Here is a 19,991-nt window from a genome sequence, read left to right as displayed (position 1 = left end):
TATTTTGTTTGTTGGTTGGTGTTTTTATTTCTTTGGTTTTTTTTTTTTTTTTTTTTTTTGCCAGTCCTGGGCTTGAGCTCAGGGCCTGAGCACTGTCCTTGGACTTTCTCAAGGCTAGAGCTCTACCACTTGAGCCTCAGCACCACTTCTGGCTTTTTTCTATGTATGTGGTACCGAGGAATCGAACCCGGGTCTTCTGCATGCTAGGCAAGCACTTTAACCACTAGGCCAAACTCCCGGCCCCTTCTTTGGTTTTTGAACTCCATGTCTTAAAATACACTTCGACTGGCCATTGGTGGCTCACATCTCTACTCCTAACCCCCCAGGAGGCTGAGGTCTAAGAACTGAGATTCAAACCCAGTTCAGGCAGGAAAGCCCATGAGACTCCTCTCCAATTAACCACCAAAAAAACCAGAGTAGAATTGTGGCTCAAGTAGTAGAGTACTAATTAGCCTTCAGTTAAAAAAAAAAACTCTCAAGGACAGTGCTCAGGCCCTGAGTTCAAGCTCCAAGATCAGCCTGAGCATGCCGGGGCAGGAAGCACTCCCATACCATTTTTGCCGTAGTTATTTTTTCAGATAGGGCCTTAAACTTGTGCTTAGGCCTAGCCTTAGATGGTGGTAGCCTTTATTCTCCTTCTGAGGTAGCTTTTATTCTCCTTCTGCATAGCTAAAGTACAAACCATCACATCTGACTTATCTTTGAGATAGGACTTCATTAGTTTTGGGGGTTTTTTTTGCCTCAAATTGCAGTCCTCCTATCTCTGCCTCCAAGTAGCTAGGATTATAGGCATAAGCCACTGTGATGCAAGAACCTCACATAATTTTTTAAGTTAAGCTTAAAGTCTGGAGTTTAGTTTAGAATCGCACACATCCCCCAACCTGTGTTCACGTTCTGACTTTTGAGTGCCCTGATTTTAGTCGCCCAATGTATAAAATGGGAACAAGTGATAACCAACAGGGTAGAAGATGAGATAAGATCATGTATTCCTGCAACAAACATGCATTAACCATTGAATGTAACAGAAGACAAAACAGACGAGGCTCTTATCATCATGTTCCGTGGTGGAAAATGATTGCTAAGCACATTCAAACCTACTTCAAAATCACAGGCAGAAACTGATGAGGGGCGGGACTGTGTGGGGTGGGGCTGGAGAGAGAACCATCTGTACCCCAGGCTTTGTGCCAGGACAGTGGCCCACACCGCAGAGTGGCGGAGTAGAAACGTGCGACAGGTCCCACTTGGACATGAGACTGTCAGCACCCCCAAGAGATCTCCGGCTAACCCATTGCACCCAGAAAGTCACAAAGATCAGGGAACAGGGCCAAAGTAAAGAAACCAATGGTCAACTCCACACCAGCCCTGGAGGCCACTACAATTCCATAGAGCAAGCATCTCCATCTTTCTCCAGCGATCCTGTCTGCCTCTCCCTCCTCTAACAAATAAACAAATGTATCAGTTGTCCTTTAGCAAAGAGGCCCAAGACCTACAGAGGCCAGCGGTGCTCAGCTTGGGGACCTGGACGGGCACAGTTTATAGCCCTGTGGGCACACTTCCCAGCCTCCTCCCTTTGAACATTGCTATTGGAAAGGAGGACACCCTCCTCGAAATAAACAAACAAACAAACAAACAAAAACCCGGGCATGCAGAAAAGCATGTAACAAGGAACAGTTTATTCTGAAAATGTTAAGACACAGAGCCCAGAGATCCCTCTGCCAACCCACTCTAAATAAACTGCATTCAAGACAGGTGACAATGTAGAATACAAAACACTGCGTTCCTCACTCCAAGTATCGGAATGTTTGTCACGGTGAGGGCAGGGGCTGGAGAGAAACAAGGGAAAACCAGTTGTTGGAGACATGAGATGGAATGGGAGGATGAGAATTTTGCTTGTTTCATCCCATGTCATAAAATGCAACACTTCACACCTTTAAGCTTGGTTTTCCTAAGATAACAGGGGCGGGGGAGAGACAGACAGAGACTGAAAGAGAAGCAGGACTTATAAAAGCATTCTTTCTCCCTGCTTACCTATACATCTTCCTTCCTTCCTTTCTTTTGTTTCTTTGAACTCAGGACCTTGCCTAGCAAATGCTCTACCACTTTGGCCATACCCTAGTCATCTCCCCCGCCTTTAATTTTTAAATTTTGTTTCTTTTCATATAGGGACTCAATTTTTTACTTGGGCATGGCCTTAGACCACAAGTTCCTTATCTATGTTTCCCATGTAGCTGGGAACACAGACATATTCCACCATACTTCACTGAGAGTTGGAGATGGGGCCTTCTCCATTTGCATGGGCTGGTCTTGAACTGAAATATTCTTAATCTCCCCCTCACCAGTAGCTGGAACTATAGACACAAGACTCTACATCTGAGCAGGTGCCAGGTTTTCAACAACAGATAAGGCCTAAGATAGTGAAATATATATATATAATTTATTCCCCAACCTTCAGGGACAGAAGAGAAGCTAGCGGTTACATTGATTATCAACAGCCAAATTATCTAATTGCTTATTTTATATAATGAAGGCTGGATAAAACCAAAAAGTCTTAGAAAAATTCAGGAAGGGGATACATGCAAATTGGCAGGGAAGCGACATCTCCTCTCTTGCACTTTACTCTGCATTCTTGGCACCCCATTCTGGGACACCCTTTCTAATGAGTTGATACAAAAAAGTACTGCCCTGAGTTCTCTGAGCTAATCTAGGAAATCAGCTGCAAAAAGGAGATGTGGGAACCCAGCTGACAATCCATTGGTCAGAAGCACAGAAGACAAGCTGAAGCTCACAAGGGGAGACAATCTTGGGAACCAGTCCTCAACCCAGGGGTCTCCCGATAGACAGCAACAAAGCTGACCTGGATGGGGGGTGAGCAGGCTACCTTTCCTGTAGAGCTGACTGGTTATAGTGGCAAACAATCTCTAACAGTGTTCTGTGCCAGCCGCTAGTGAGAGACAGGAAGACACGTAGGTTTTTTTTCCCATGCTTCCTCACAGACTGACTCTGAAATAAGATACTCTTGTCCACAGCAGCTCTGCTGGGCTGTCCTCCTGGGTAGGCAATCCCTGACAGCAGCGATGCTCACTTGAAGCCTTTCCCTGTTACAGCATCTAGTAAGTACCAGGGGTACAAATGGCCGATATTGAGTGTCCAGCAAACACTAGCCTGGCCTGTTACTACATTCTTATATTGCTCTGGTATAAAGACAGAAGCTAATCTTCACGTGTCAGATAGATGGGTAGATACGCTATCTCTATATTTACTATAGATCTATCGACATGTAGGTCATGTCAATTCAAGTGCAGTGGCTCGAGCCACTGGGGAGAATCATAGTTCAAGGCCAGCCTGGGTGAAAAGAAGTTCATGAAACTCAATCTCAACCAATGGCTATGTGGGGCGGCCCTGGCAAGGGGAAGCATAATGGCTGGGTGCAGTGGTATATACCTATCACCCTGAAAGACATGGGGAAGTGTAAGTACAAGGACCGCAACCCAAACTGGCCTGGGCATAAAGTAAGACCTGGCCTCAAAAATAACCCATGCTAAGCAAGGTGCTGGGCTCACACCTGTAATCCTGACTACTCAGGAGGCTGTGATCTACAGATCGTGGTTCAAAGCCAGTCCAGGCAGAAAATTCCATGAGACTCCTATCTTCCCAAACCAGAAGTGGAATTGTGGTTCAAAGTGGTAGAATGTTAACCTTGAGCATAAAAGCTCAGGGACAGCTCCCAAGCCCTGAGTTCAAGCTCCATGGCTTAAAAAAAGAAAAATCCATACTAGCCAGGTTACCAGTGGCTCATACCTATAAACCTAGCTATTCATGAGGCTGAGATCTGAGGATTCAAGTTTGAAGCAGCCTGGACAGGAAAAGCCCTGAGACTCTTATCTTCAATTAACCACACAAAAGCCAGAAACGAAGCTATGGCTCAAGTGAGTGAGCAGCAGCCTTGAGCAAAAAAGCTAAGGAGCAGTGCCTAGGTTCTGAGGTTCAAGCCCCAGTACCAACAAAACAATAATAATCAAATAATACAAAGAAAGGCTGGAGGCATGGCTCAGTGGTAGAGTGCCTGCCTAGCAAGTACAAGGCCCTGGGTCAGTCCCTAGTACCACACTATATTTACATATAAATTTAAATTTATATGTAAAAACATATATATATACATCTATATTATATATGGTATATATGCAGTCTATATGACATATATGGTGTGTTTATGTATATGGTTTATATAATATATGCATAATACATGTAGTATGTACATATATATAGTAAATACTATATATGATATATATCATATTATATGCATTACATATGTATTATATACTGCATAGTGATATATATATATATATATATATATGAGAAAAAACATTTACAGAGGTCAGTTCAGACTGGCTGGAGCAACAGAGCACCAAGACCTAAAGCCCCAAACACACCAGACACACTGCCCCAGAAAGCCTAGGAAACATGCATGGTGGAAGGTGTCCGTGGTGCAAAAATATTTGGAGTCCAGCACTCACAATTCCCAGTGGTCCATCTCGGTCAGCTGAGACCCTAAGTCCCAGGGGGAAAAAAGAAAAATCTGTGTCTCAGTGTGTCAGGGAAACAGCCTGGGTCACACCTCTGGCAGGGTGGTAATGAATTTCTCAGAGATGCTGTTAGGTAAAGTGGCTTCTCATATTCTTTCAAGGAATTTCTGACTCCCTTCCAATCACCAGGGTTTGGGGACATTCCTGGGTCCCGTGTGGCCATGGAGGTTGTTAGGGCGGTTCTGTGAGGAAGTGAACGAGACCACCAGTGGACACCTCCAGCATCGAGAAGAACAGGCAGTGTGGAGTTCAGCCAGAGGCAGAACTGCTGAAGTCAGGCACAATTAGCCACACCTGTGCACAGTCCTCATCTCCCAGTTTCTTCTCCACTAGAGATGCAAGTGCTCTTGAGAGGGTGGTTGATAGAATGTGAGTCAAGCCCGTCGCCCAGGCTGTAGGTGCAGCCTTGGTAGGAGTGGGAGAGCTCAGAGACCAGGCCTGGACCATCACAAAGGCCTTGCTGCTGTCCCGTTTAAAATAGAAAAAGAGTATCTTCTGGTTGGAATGCCAGTTCAGTGGTTAAAAGCATTCTCTTGCAGTTAAAATTCCACCTCAATTCTTAGCTAGATCAAGAAATAAACACCTATGTATTTTTCCTCAAGCAGGATCAAGAGTCAAAAGCTTAGGGTTCTGAAGATACCTTAGATTTGCCACCACACAGCTCTGTGAGAGTGGCAGAGGGGCTGGCTCTCATTCACGGTGAAAGCCCCATAGGTCTTCTTCCCACCCCAACTTTAGAAATACAAATCAGCCTCTGGCTGAAATAGCATAGATCCCAGATGACTAAGGGTTGGATTTCAGAGCACCAAAATGGTCCATTGTGGTTTTGTTGTTTCCTGTTGTTTTTGTTTTTTCATTTTGGTTATGTTCTGTTTTTTCAGCCTGATCCTTCAGGAGGGTAAGAATAGGGACTTGATATAGCCAGGGTTGTGCAGGTACTGCCACCACTAGAGGGCAAGCTATAGAAGTTCCCCAGCAATCACCTTCAAATCTTCAAGATGGCATGAGATACCGAGTAGGCAAGTGCTTTGAGTGTCAGTCTACTTACAAGGGGAAAATTTCCCCCAGGTCTCCTGTAGAACCCTAGACTTTAGGCTTTCCCCCGAAAAACCAACATCCATAAGTTTAATCCAAGAACCACAGACAAAGAAGATGCCTCAGGATGCTTGTATAAAGAACACAAATCCCTGTGCAAATCTTTAAGCCCCAAAATGTGTGAACCCCTGAAGCAAGACTGCTACACCCCCAAGAAACACACACGTGTGCACATGCACACACACAGCTCATGAAATCAGAAGCTGGTGAAACCATGGATTTGCACTCCTCCAAGACACTGAGTTCACGAAGGCGGGCCTTCCATCAGACCTAACACTTCTCCTTAGAGAGGAGATGGGGGCCCCATCTGTATAACCTACCCTTGGCCTTTCCACACTTAAGCTGCTTAACTTTGAACTAAAGCCTCTTCATTGCTGGCTTTCCAAAAGACCTTCCAGAATTGTGGGGTGCAATGTGCCCACTTAAGGCCCATGTACTACCGAGTATGATTAGGCAAGGACAGAGATAGAGTGCCTCCACCTAATTCCTGCCTGCCGGAAAGCTGTTGCTTTTATTTTTAATTTTATTTAAAAGGCGATACAGGGTACCCAAGACACCACAATAAAATGACATTAACTGTAAAATTACATTATTAATTCTTTAATCTCACTCGAGGCTTCAAGCTGTTGCTATGTCCAATTATCCGTGTAACCACCTGTCAGAATCCCCGTGCTGTTTAGCATTACCTCCAGGACAGCGGTGGGCCCGGTGGTCCGTCAGGTCTGCCAGAGACTCGAAGTCCTGCTGGCAGTGATCGCAGGTGTAAATTGACTCATCCTCCATGTCTTCATCATCCTCATTTCTCTCCTCTTGACTAGTCACGCTGTTCCGGTCTTCCAGCGCGCGGCTGGTTTTCCGATCACACTCAGGCTCTCCTTCTAGGCCTCCTGCCAACAGGAAGAATACAGGTCCATGTCAGCTGACGGGGTCTTGGGAAAGGGTTTTAAAAAGAATCGCCCGGCATTTATTAAGATACATTTAATTACTCTACCTCCCGGGGTCCATTATTCTTGACACCTCTCAGTATATTAATATATAGGGGGTTTTTGTAGCATGTGGTGCCATAATTCGCAACTAGATTCTTGAATTCGTGGCGCAAATTTCTAGGGGGATTTCTTGTCGTCTTCCCTCCGTGCATGGCTGCTGGGGGTCATGACACCTCAGAGAGAAGAAAATGCTTTAACATTTGTCTCCTGAAATCCCAACTCTGTAACACGTTCTCTGGAGCCCACATCAGCTGCTTCTAATGCCCCTCGACTTGTAGTATTCCTCAAAGCCTTGCAGTTGAGAGCCAGAGGGGCTCTTAGCCTCACTGGCCCTCCACAGGGATAGTGAACGTGCATGTGCTTGAAGCACCCTGAAGAATCAAACCACAAGCTTAAATGTGTGGAGGCCCTCATCCGGGACTTAGGTGCTGCCCCACAGAATGTCAACCAGCCTCAGGAATGATTGAACCAGTTTCTTTAAAATAAAAAACGTATTCTGTGCACTGGGCACAGGAGTGGCCAATCTGCAGAATCATTTTATGATGCCTTTGTGTGGGGGGGTGGGGAGGTTGCTCAGTGCTTATTCAAAGCCACGGTTATCCATATCCACACATAGTCCCATTTCACAGTCCTGTGCATTCAAAGTGTGTGATCCAGGCCCCTGAAGGGACAGACAGCTCTGTGATTCCCATTCCACTCTGGGGGAGGGGCATCATAGCACCTCTCAGATGATGGGCCCCAACATTCTTTTGTCTTGTCTTGTTTACATCTCTGTACATCTGGAGAAATATGGCTTCAATCTTAAAGATTCATTTCCAGAACACATCAAGAACTTGTAAGCAAAAGTGCAAAGCCAGCATGGTAAATACACTACCTGGAATCTATCAGTATAATTCTACTAAATGTCAATGGATTAAAATTTGCCCATTAGCTGGGCGTGGTGGCTCACGCCTGTAATCCTAGCAACTCAGGAGGCCGAGATCTGAGGATCAAGGTTCAAAACCAGCCCAGGCACAAAAGGACCTGAGACTCTTATCTCCAATTAACCTCTAGAAAACTGGGAAGTGGGGCTTGGCTCAAGGGTAGGGTGGTAGCCTTGGGCTGTAGAGCTCAGGAACAGCACCCAGGCTGAGTTCAAGCCCCATGGCACGTGCACGCACACGTGCGCGCGCGCGCGCGCACACACACACACACACACACACACACAAAGCAGGAACCTGTAATTGAAAAAAACCAAAAAACATCCTGGAAATCAAATCCACCAGTCAAAAAAACTCAGCACAGATTTAAATGAAACAAAGAAATCTCTACTGTGAATAAACATAATTAGGCAAATGTATATACATGGAGGCAAAAGTGCATGCACCCATGTGTACACTTTGTGTCTTGTGTGCAGGTAACATCACAGTTACAGAGAAAGGTTCAGCACAGAACCTTTAAACCCTTCAGGGCCAGTCACCAAAGCAAGAGGGGGGGGGGGGGGAGGAAACTAAGAATGCATTCGATTCGAGGCAGAAAGCACAGTCCTATAAATATTTCAATTTAGATACAGATAATGTGATAAGGGCTCCATTTCTCCTGTCCTCACAGAACATGCACTTCCAAGCATCTGACATCAAGAACCTGGGAACACAAATCAGCTCATGGGAGAGCCAGCTGCTGCCTTCCGTGGCGGGAACGGTGCCTGACATGCAGCGCAGGCAGTAAAAATCAATGCTTCCATTTGTGGCCCATCAAAACATCTCTCTTCTTACCAATTAAGGAATGTACAATTTTTAGGGTTTTTTTTATTATTATTATCAGAACAAGCCAACTACTGGCAATACAGAAATCCCATGAAAAGTCAGGCAGCATATTTATCTCAGGAAATCTGATCTGCTGTGGTGGCAGTAATCACGAGAAATAGAAGGTAAAGAAACAAAGAATATCATTTGGAGGTTTCAATATTGTAAGTCATCACGCAGCTATGGTTGTATAGTCAAGCGCCCATCTCTGAAATTCCTGGTTTACTGTTTCTTCCTTTAGTAATAAAAAAAAAAATGTCCTGCAGAGGATAAAAAAAAAAGCCATAATTCCAGTTTTATCTACCACACTGACTCTCCAGATAATAAGTTGCATTCCACACCATGCTTCCACTACTTTGCTTAACACACAATTTAATAGACATATTTAAATTATCTGCTTGTTACTTTTTTTTTTTTGGCCGTATTTACTTGGCAGCGCTTTTTATAATAGCTCATCTAATCTACAACTGAAACCACAAACATTACACTACATTTGATCTCTTTAAATCTGGTACATCCTGTTGACTCGGGAGTAGATAAATTAGAATGTCAACTCTCCAGTTTTTACACAGCAAAAGTCCATAAAGTTATCCAAGAATATAAATCTGTTTTAAGGAATTGTCACCTCCTCTTAGGCTGGCTACTAATGAGAAGGCACGGTGGCTGTTCAGAAAGAGAAGAGCTAAGGGGCAGAGGTTGAAGGAAGCTCAGGGCAGAGAAAGCATTGGACCTCATCCTCTGGGTTCCCGGCCAGTGGCAAGCAGAGACAACCTGATCCTCCGAAAGGCAAAACTATTGATTGAAGTTCTGTGAGGGGACTTCCCAAAAGGGACGCTTCTTCCCTGACTTGGAAAAACCAGAACCTGGAGAACTAGAAACCCTCACTGGGACTGCAGTGCACTTGCATACCCATCAGTATTACAGCTTTACCCTGCGGAGAATGAATGAACGAATGAATGATGTTACTTTTCCATTGGCGAATGAGAAAACTGAGACTCCGCAGGGTCATACAAGGAATGGATAGCTCCTACACATGCTACTGGTAATTATTCACTCCTCCTACTTCTCCTCCTCCTCTTCCTCCTTCTCCCCCTCTTCTCTACTCCATCCTACCTCCCTCCACTTTTTTTGTTGTTGCAACAGTACTGGAACTTGAACTCAAGGCCTGGGCACTGTCCTTGGACACTTTTTGCTCGAGGTTAGACCACAGTGCCACTTCTGGCTTTTTTCTGTGTATGTGTTACCCAGGAATCAAACCTATAGCTTCATGCATGCTAGGCAAGTATTCTACCACTAGGCCCCTTGCTCAAGTGTGTGTGTGTGTATGTGTGTGTGTGTGTGTGTGTGTGTGTGTGTGTGTGTGTGTCGTTTTTCTTTTTTTGGTGGTGAACTGGAGATAAGAATTTCACGAACTTAGGCCAGGCACCGTGGCTCACACCTGTAATCCTAGCTACTCAGGAGGCTGAGATCTGAGGATCAAGGTTCAAAACCAGCTCAGGCATGAAAGGACCTGAGACTCTTATCTCCAATTAACCTCTAAAAAATGGGAAGTGGGGCTTGGCTCAAGGGTAGGGTGGTAGCTAATGCCCTACCCTTGAGCTGAAGAGCTCAGTGACAACACCCAGGTCCAGGGGTAGGGCAGTAGCCTTGAGCTGAAGAGCTAAGGGACAGCACCCAGGCTGAGTTCAATCCTCATGACCCACACACCAAAAAACAAAAAAGAATTTCACAGGCCACAGGCTTTTCTGCCCAGGGTGGCTTTGAACCTCCAGTTCCCGATCTCAGTCTCTTGAGTAGCTAGAATTGCATGTACTTCTTACTTCTAGGATCTCAGTTCTCTGAGACTACAGGCCAAGGAGGTAGAAATTCTGGGGTCAGGGAACAGCCACCTGCCAGAACTCTCTAGGGTCTTCTCTTTCCCATCCTTGAGCAGTCACTAAGCTCTCAAGAACCATGGGACTTGGCCATCGCTATTAATCTGACCCAGCCTCATCTAATCAGATGATTCAACCTGTCCCACACCTGCTCTTTCCAGTTCCAGAGGTCATTCCTGGTCCCTGCCGAGGTTGGGCATAAGCAAGTACAGGAGGCAGATCACCTGGCTCTGAGTCCCTGGGAGATGTCAGCCAGCTTGCTTGGGTATGCTGGATACTTCTGGAGCTGTGAAGGACTTCCTGGAGACAGCCTGGCTAAGCTTCTTCAGTCCCACCCTTCCTTCAGTCTCCCCCCTCCCCAGCTCTCCAAGACACTGTACAGCAGCTGCAAGTCCAAGAAACCTCAGCTAAATGGATTTTGAATCAAGGGTTTCTCCCTCAACGTCATGAGAAAGGGACAAGCAAACCAAACTGGCCCAAATAGTGCTGGCCTCCTCACTCAAGTGACAAAGCTTCCCCACCTACCTAACCTCAAACTCCATTCCAGACAATTCACATTGCTGTTTTCCAATTAGCGCTCATTCAGGAGCAGCCAGCATCCACAATACTTGTTGCATGCCTGGTGTCTCTGCTTACTCTGTCTCAGGAACACTCCCAATATTTCCCACCCCTCCCGATCTGCAGTGAGCCCTTGACTCCCCAATGCAGGAAAGTCTCCTTTTTGTCTTTTTTTTTGGGGGGGGGGTCATGAGGCTTGAACTCTGGGCCTGGGAGCTGTCTCTGAGCTCTTCAGCTCAAGGTTAGCACTCTACCAAATTGAGCCAGACTGCCTCTTCCCACTGAAGAGACTCCCAACTCCCTTCTGGACTGAGAGCCTTAGTTACTATTTCTGACCAGTAGAACACAATGGGAATGATAGTCAAGGTTTCTTTTTCTTTTCTTCCTCTCCACCCCCCTCTGTCTTTTTTCCCCAGTACCAAGGTTTGAATTCAAGGCCTGTACCTTGCTTGCTTACAGCTGGCGCTCTACCACTTAAGACACTCCTCCAGCCTGGCATCTTGCTGATTAACTGAAGATGCCATCTCATAAGACTTTTCTAACAGGGCTGGCTTTAAAGCGTGGCCCTCAGATCACATCATTGTTCTGAGTAGCTAGGATTACAGAAGTAAGCCACCAGCCTGTGTCTCCTGATGTTCAGGGTTTCCAAGGGTAGGTTGGAAGAGGGCTTTCAGCTTTCCCCTGAGTCTCCTGACCTCCTGAGATACTCCCACCAAAAATTCAGCTTCCAGCCTATGAGAAGCACGTGACTTACGGAGAAAACACCAATGAATGCTCCCAGTCCAGTTCCCAGCCTCCAACACCAACTTAGGAGTCCACAGTCTTCACATGACTTAAGCCCCAACCACCATGTGACTGCCACTATACAAGAAACAACAAGAGAGAATGGCAGCCTAACTGGCTTGAGAAATCACAGTGTTGCGTTAAGCCTAGGTCTGGACATCCTCCACCAGACAGCAAGCTCCATGAGGGCAGGGGGCTGTGTCTGCTTTTGCTCAGCAATGTCCCCCAACCCTGGTGCAGAAAGACACACAGTGAAGCCTCATTTATGCTGAATGAGTTAAAAAAGAAATCGGTTTCAACGAAACCAGCTTCCATATCCATGGAGTAAGGACAGAGGGCAAGCAAATGCGCCTGCATTGTTTACTGTCAGATAAAGTCAAATCCTAGCCATCTCAAAGCTTCTGCCTAAAATATAATGGGGATGCTTTGTATGGACAACTCTACTTGACCCCATGAGATCACACCCTGTGAAATCTATCCCCCTGAGCCAGAGGTATGGGCTGGGAAGACTCTCATAAGCAAACCTTCCACCCACAATGCTTTTCATTAGAAAGCCATGCCAGAGCCAAAAATCACACACACATTTCCTTACTCCGCCCACAATGTGTGTGCTAGTCATAGCACATGCATATTTGCTACAAACTAAGGGTGCTTCTCAGCCCTGTTTTATCATAGTGGCTTCAAAGACCAGAATAGAATATATACCTAACAAATGTGAGCGAGGCACCATTGGCTCATATACCTGTAATCCTAGCTATGCAGGAGGCTGAGATCTGAGGATCATGATTCAAAGACAGCTTGCACAGGAAAACCCTTGAGACTCTTATCTCCAAATAACTATCAAAAAAAAAAAAAAAGCAAAAGCCAGAAGTGCCCAGGGCCTGAGTTCAGGCCCCAGGGCTAGCACAAAAGAATAACAAAGCCAGAAGTAGAAATGTGGCTCAAACGGTAGCCTTGAGTAAAAAAAAAAAAAACTAAGAGAAAGCACAAGGCTCTGAGTTCAAGCCTCAGTAATGTCACACACACACACACACACACACACACACACACACACAAACAGAAAATGTGAGGTGGACAAATGGGTGTACAGGTGAGTAAGTGAATGTCAAAGCAAAGGAATGAACAGTAAGAAAGTACACCATGACCCCAGGTGGGTCAAGATTCTGGGTTCTGAGAACAACTCTAAACCACTGGCCTGCCTCTGGAGTCTCCAATATCTTCTGTGCCAGAAAGGAGCCTGCCCAAATGGACAGCACTTGGTGGGATGAGCAGCTATCTAAGTACCATGTGCCAGTAGAAACACAAGAAACACAAGATCTTTAAAAAGTCCCTTTCCGTCTCTGAGACTCCCTTAATTAAGTTAGATTACTTTAACGAAGAAATAAACACAAAACCTGATGCTTGGGTCTTAATAAGCCATGGGAAATGGTAGTTCGTGATTTCTTCCAAGTGCTGCTGTTGTGTCAACCCAACACAGGTGAAATTTAAGTTGGTATAAGTATTAGAGACATCATACCATATGAGTGCCTTGCAGGAAGCCTTGATTTTGAGGATGGAGGGTATCTGCCCCTTTGGAAGGTACAAACCTGTGCATGGAAACCTCCAAAATATCAACTACTGCTGGGCCCTGGTGGCTCACACCTGTAATCTTCGCTACTCAGAAAGCCAAGAAGGACTAAGGTCCAAACCAGACTAGGCAAGAAGATCTGTGAGATTTTTGTTGTTCGTGGCGGTGATGATGGTCATAGGATTTGAATTCTGGGCCTGGGTGTTGTCCCTGACCTCTTCAGTACAAAGTTAGCATTCAACTCCTTGAGCCACACACAGCACCACTTCCAGTTTTCTGGTTGTTAATTGGGGATAGGAGTCTCATGGATTTTCGTGCTCAGGCTGGCTTCAAATCGTGATCCTCAGATCTCAGCCTCCTGAGTAGCTAGGTTTACAGGCTTGAGCCACCAGTGCCTGGCTGTGCAACTCTCATTTCTACTAAATTACCCGAAAAAGTTGGAAGTGGAGCTGAAGCTCAGTAACATTGCCCAGGCCCTAACTTCTAGCCCCAGGACCAGTGTGTGTGTGTGGGGGGGAGGGGAGAATTGCTACTGTTCAAGTCCACCTGCTTCCCCATCAACCCCAACAAGGTGCTCTACTTGTGTCTCCATTGCTGGTCCCAAATGCCACGGCAGCCATTATTTATTTCCAGGTTTCAGATGTTTGCCGTGTAAGGTAACACTTAGCATTCAGCCCAAGAGTGCCATTGACAACCAAGCTGTGAGCAAATATTTTAACACATAATTTGCTGACCAAGTTCTGCTTCTTAAACAGAGCAACAACTTTGGGGTGGCGGTATGAGGGTCCCTGCTGTCCGATCAGTATCAATGGCTATGTGAACAGAACTATAAAGCAGGCCAGAGGAGCCACACCTGCCCTGGCTGGAAGGGTCATGGCACTGTGCAACCCTCTCCACTGCCAGCAGCCGACTGGGGAAATGACTAGACCTTGCTGAGAACATCACTTCACTTGTCAAGAATGCTAGAATTGAAGGCAAAAATGACAAACAGCGGGACAAGAAGAACCTTCTGGTTCATTATCCTGCTTGGTGACCTGTGGCCAGGCAAGGGAGGTATCAGCATCAAAGCTATTTTACAGAGGTCAGATGGGCTAGGGTGGACAAGACAGACTGCAACTCAGCAAAGCAGAGGATCAAATCTTAGATGTCCCCTTCCCCATCCGTTTACAAATAAATGGTCCATGGTTGGATCAGGGCTGCAGAAATCACACAAGACACTGGGTCCACACAGCTCCAGCAGAAAGTTGCCTATAATAAAGTGACACATCGCCTGGAGCATCGGCTTTTCACTTGAACTCAGGACCCCCTCCTTTGCTGAGTTGCAGTGGCTATCTTGTCTGCCCTAGCACATCTGGCACTGGCTCGTGACCTTGGCAGACGTGCCTTAGTTTCCCTGTCAAGGAGTAAAGGGCCCATCCCACTACCTTGGGGATCACCCTCCCTTCCCTTCCCATCTGTTTTGGAGAAATCTGATTTCACAAGTGTTTTCGGTTCCTAGTGGAACCGAAATCCTAGATCTCTCACCCAGACCATCCAGATCTCTCACCCAGACCATCGTCAATAATGTGTGCCCCTCCCCAAGCCACAACCACGCTACTCAGTCAATATCAGTAGCCAGTCCTGTTACAAGTGTTGCAGGTACATCAAAGAAACCGCCCTTACTCCAGGGAGACTGACATTCTGTCATAATATCTTGCTCCTAATGGGTGTTCCATAACTATGGGACTCTACCCTGCCTGGGTTGTTCTCATGCAGATCACAAGGACAAAGGGAGCTGTTCCACCAAACAGCACTCAAGCTCAAGGGGTAAGGGATGAGCAAAAGCAAACAGGACAGGTGGGAGGGAGGGAAAGGAGGAGAGGGTCAGAAAGGAGGAAAGAAAAAGCAATCAAAGTGCCCACACCAAAATGGAAAAAAAAAAAATGTTTTTCCAGTGAGTGGTTAACAGTGCCGCTCCTCCAAGCCCTACAATCTTAATAAAACTGATCTCACCGTGTGCAGTAATGAAGAACAGTCGGACAAAGCCACCCTGGAACCATGAAAATTGTATGCTGTTCCTTGCTCGTGACCTCCTGAGGCAGTGACCATTCTGACCTCTCGATGCTGTCAGGTGTCGTCTCTGAGAAGGGGGAGATGGAGAAGCAGGCAGAGGCAGGCAGGGGAGGAGGTGGGTCAGAGCTACATGGGGAGCTCGATAAATCCAGCTAATTTGTGGCCAGCACCAGGGCCTGACGCTCCTAATTGCTCCCAGCCCTGGCGCACAACTCAAGGTAAGGATGCTGGGGTGAAAATCACCCCCTTGTTGTAGTTACAGAAGGAAGAAACCCATAGGGGAAAGAAAAGGAGGGAGGGAGTAGAGAGGTCCGCAGCTCTAAAACCAGAAACCAGGCTCTGCACACAGCCTAGAGAACCAGCTACAGCGCGGATGTCATGAGTTCAAGGCACCATCGAATCCTCTGTGGTCCTCAGTTGGCTCCATCTGTGAATGGAGTGGATCTTAGGGGTCTGTGGATCTGCCAGAAGCAGGTTTCCCCGGAGTGAGATCACCTTCACCAAGGAAGAGTTGCATCTGCCTGCCTCCTGTACGAGGCTCCCCAAAACACACTTTGCAGACAGAGTTCTGACATGAAACCTGGGTACAGTAGAAGTTCACTTGGCCAACTTCTCACTCAATCTCCATTTTTTTTTTTGCCAGTCCTGGGTTTGAGCTCAGGGCCTGAGCACTGTCCTTGGACTTTCTCAAGGTTAGAGCTCTACCACTTGAGCCTCAGCACCACTTCCGGCTTTTTTCTATGTATGTGATACCAAGGAATCAAACCCGGGTCTTCATGCATGCTAGGCAAGCACTTTAACCACTACGCCAAACTCCCGGCCCCTCAATCTCCATTTTCTTGAGCTCACATTCCTAAGTGAGTCCTGAATACCCATCAAACACAACCCCTTCCCTTGCCAACTGCAATGTTTCTCCCTCCTTCAGACCTCAAGCAGACCAGCATCAAGTCTGGCATACGGCAGATGTTCAATAATGACTTTTAGAGCCAGTGAATGAGCCGAGCAGTCTAGAGGGGTCCATTCCACTCTTGACATTTAAAGATCTAGTTTCAGGGTCAGGAGTTTGGCCTAGCGGTAGGTAGAGTGCTTGCCTAGCATGCACGAAGCCCTGAGTTCAATTCCTCAGTACCATATACACAGAGAAAGTCAGACTTGGTGCTGTGGTTCAAGTGATAAGAGTGCTAGCCTTGAGAAAAAAGAAAATAAAGGAAAAAGACAGTTTCATGGTATAGCTCAATGATCCACAACTAACCTAACATCCACAAAGCCTTGGGTCCATCCCCAGCAAAAGGACGAAGGAAAGGAGGGGAAAAAGGAAAAGAAGGAGGGAAGAAGAGGGAAGGAAGGAGATTTAGCAAGGGTATATATCCATATAGAAGAATGAAACAACAGGAAGACATCCAGAAACAGGCCTCTGGTCCTGCCTTGGGATCCAAGGGTACCTGGTACCCAGGTTTCTACCAGCCCAGGCTCCCAGCCCTCTACTACAACCAGAGGCCAGCTGCATCCCCACCAATGATCCTTTTACCCACAGCTTCTCTCCAGCTCCCCCCCCACAGCCCTGGGATGTAAGGGGTCCCTTCTCCTCCAGCCACAATGCAGAGGCTGTGCAAAGCCTTTAAAAATTAACCAATTGCTGGGCATGGAGACAGCCTAGTGCATGGCTGTGTCTCAGGGAATTCCAAAGTGCCGCCAGGGGACCAGGAGCAGGTCCGATGTTGAGTTTTCACCATGTTGTTGCTGCTGAGGGAAAAGCCAAATGGCAGCACACTTGGCTTTCAAAAATGCCAGCTCCCATCAAACTGGAGTCCAGGCACCCCCTTGGGGGGGAGAGTGGTGGCCCCAGCCCACCTCTTGCCAGCAATGGGCTTCTTCATGGGACCAGGGTGTCTCCCCATCGCTTAACCTCATCCACTCGCTAAGGTCTGCTGGCTTTCTGCTGATTTCCTGTTACCCAAGAGTGTGTTTAAAGTCCCACAAGTGAGCTGTAAGGCATTCAGGGACATCCCCTGAAACCTGGATCCCTCAGGCAGCGACAGAGCAGGCAGAACAATGCCTGCTCTATACAGCCCTCACCTCGGAGCCAGCGTCTAGAAAGATGCCCCTTCCCAGAGGTAGAGATGGGACAGGACTGGTCACCAGCCAACCCATAGAGCAAGGTCTGCCTGGTGGCCTGGGGACACACAGATCCTCATTCCCACATAAAAAGGAGCAGACACTCAGAGGGATTAGCCACACAGGTCAAAGGTCAAGTGGTCACTGCAAAAAAAGAAGCTTCCAGACTCACCCCAGAGGCCTGGCTGCCTCTCAGTGCTAGCCAATATCGGAGTGATCTATATGCACACGCACACCCCACACCCCCCCTCACCCCACCCCAGGCTCATCCTCAAACCATCACTTAACTCGGATTTCAAACTGCTTGCGATGTTCTTTAGTCAACATGAAGCAGAAACCTTTTATTAAATGCTGCTAATTTTTTATTGATCACACTGTGAATCATTTCATTTTCCATTACCGCAAATGTCTCCTATCAGGCCTCTGTGATGAGTCTTCTTTATTCAGTCTTGAGCAAATTGTCACTTTTAATCAGTTTTCAGTTGCAGTATGGCTCAAAAACTAGAAAGCAGGCTCTCGGTATCATTATTGCTTTTGTTTAAAAAAAGAAAAAAGTTTCCATACAGGAAAGGTTATTATACTCCGAATACATATACATGAATCAAATGCAAATGAAATTCCTCCCTGACTCTAACCAATTTTAGCATTAGCTCTTATAATTTTTTGAGGTTTATTTTCATGGAAAGACTGTTCATAATTATTGCTCGTGCCCTCCCAAAACACTTATGTTACTAAAGTGTGAAATGTCTTCTAGCACAAAGACAGATCTCTGGGAAGTAATTACAGAAATGCATTCAGGGGCAATAATTCTATATTAGCTGTCAGCGGCAGACATCCTCTGAAAGGCACTTGTTACGAAGGAATTATTTGTGTTGCCGTTGACGGCATGGCAGGCAAGCCCAAACCGAAAGACTGTGTCGACCCGGAAAGGCGGGCTCCCTCATCAAGGGTCAAATTAAGTTTAAATCATTACCTTGAAGCCCGGCAAACTCGTACCTGGCTGTCTATTGTAGAGACGTTTTTGAGACGCACTCGAGCGCAACGTGGTCTTCCCTTTCGCAGCGTGGTGCAATTACCGTGAGTCTCAAAAGGACTCTGCCAGGAGCTTGTCACAATAGGGAGAAAGGAGGTGGCAGGGTGTCTATTAAATGCTAACTTATGTCACCAAACAGAATTCTCAAGAATTATAAATTGCGGAGATGCCTCACAGCTGACCCTCTCACATTAAGAAGAGCCCAGAATATTACCAGGAAAGTACAAGAATTTCTATGAAAGGCAAGAGAGGAGCCTCTCTAGAGAACTGGAGGGAGGGGAGTTAGGGAGATGGGCCAGCTCTGCAGTCCACAGGAAGTCTGGGTAGCAATGGAGGTGGAGAAAGACCCCAAAGTGAGATCAGGCAGAGGGAGGGCTAAGAAGGAGTGAATAACTGCTTGGGGAGCTTTGTCCCCCACTCCTGCCATGACTATGGTCTCCAGGCATCCAGTTCAACCTTCTGAGCCTCATTTTCCTCACCTGTTTAAAAAAAAAAAAATCTACTTTGCCAGGCATTCATGGCTCACACGTATAATCCTAGTTTCTTGGGAGGATTAGGGTTCAAAACCAGCCCAGGCAGGAAACTTTGTGAAACATGTATGTCCAATGAACCAAGTAGCCAGGCACTGGTAGTGGCTCATGCTTGTAATCTTAGCTATTCAGAAGGCTAAGATCTGAGGATTTGAAGCCAGCACAGTTTGAAGCCAGCCCAGTCTGTGATTTTTAAACTACTTAGAAAAAGCACAAGTGTGTTTGGGGCCGGGAGTTTGGCCTAGTGGTTAAAGTGCTTGCCTAGCATGCATGAAGACCCGGGTTCGATTCCTTGGTACCACATACATAGAAAAAAGCCGGAAGTGGTGCTGAGGCTCAAGTGGTAGAGCTCTAGCCTTGAGAAAGTCCAAGGACAGTGCTCAGGCCCTGAGCTCAAGCCCAGGACTGGCCAAAAAAACAAAAGCACAAGTGTGGCTGTGGCTCAAGTTGTAGAGCACTAGCCTTGAGAAAACAATGCATAGGGACAGCACCCCGGCCCTGAGTTCAAGCCCCAGGAATTGGGGAAGGGGGAAGGAAGCACTACAAGTAGAGCTTGTACCTTGAGCAAAAACAAGATAAAGATCCTTCCCAGACCCCATGTTCAAGCCCCAGTACCAGCACCACTATCCCCAACACAAAATTCTACTTCAGGGTCATGTTGAATGTATTAAACAAGTGAGGTACAAGATTGTCTTTTCCTGAAAGAATGGCAAGACCAATTCCAGATGCATTATATGAGCCACCTGACTTTCAGGTTGCTGGGAGGAAGAGGGAGATGCAAAGCAGAGGATCTTCCTAGGGTTGGAGGGGCATCTGCTTAAACTCATCTCCAAAATGAATAAGCATCCCATTTATTACCCCTTCTGGCTTTGTGAAGCCAAGTGAAGGGTTCATCTGGTCTGTATACACACTGTTGTTTCCCGAGACACAGGGGCTTGCTAAGCAAGCTCAGGACAAGAGGCCAAAGAGCTTCTCCTTACTAACAATGAGGGCCTATCGTCCAGCCACCAGACCCTGATCTTTCACAGGAC

The 19,991-nt window shown here is 46.6% G+C and overlaps 1 protein-coding gene across 1 annotated transcript in view; it reads right to left on the bottom strand.

Annotated features, from left to right (window-relative positions):
* Positions 1-19,991, bottom strand: part of Znf423 (zinc finger protein 423) — a 305,842-nt gene that overhangs the window by 195,755 nt on the left and 90,096 nt on the right. Inside the window, exon 3 of the mRNA XM_090357672.1 lies at positions 6,365-6,565. Within this exon, the coding sequence (XP_090213798.1) occupies positions 6,365-6,565 (201 nt within the window). The remainder of the gene's footprint in view (positions 1-6,364; positions 6,566-19,991) is intronic.

This window comes from Megascapheus bottae, chromosome 24 (genome assembly GCF_031878675.1).
Source record: "Megascapheus bottae isolate mThoBot1 chromosome 24, mThoBot2.hap1, whole genome shotgun sequence".
Taxonomy (NCBI): domain Eukaryota; kingdom Metazoa; phylum Chordata; class Mammalia; order Rodentia; family Geomyidae; genus Megascapheus; species Megascapheus bottae.
Note: the sequence above shows the minus strand (reverse complement) of the source record. Positions and strands in the feature narration are given on the sequence as shown.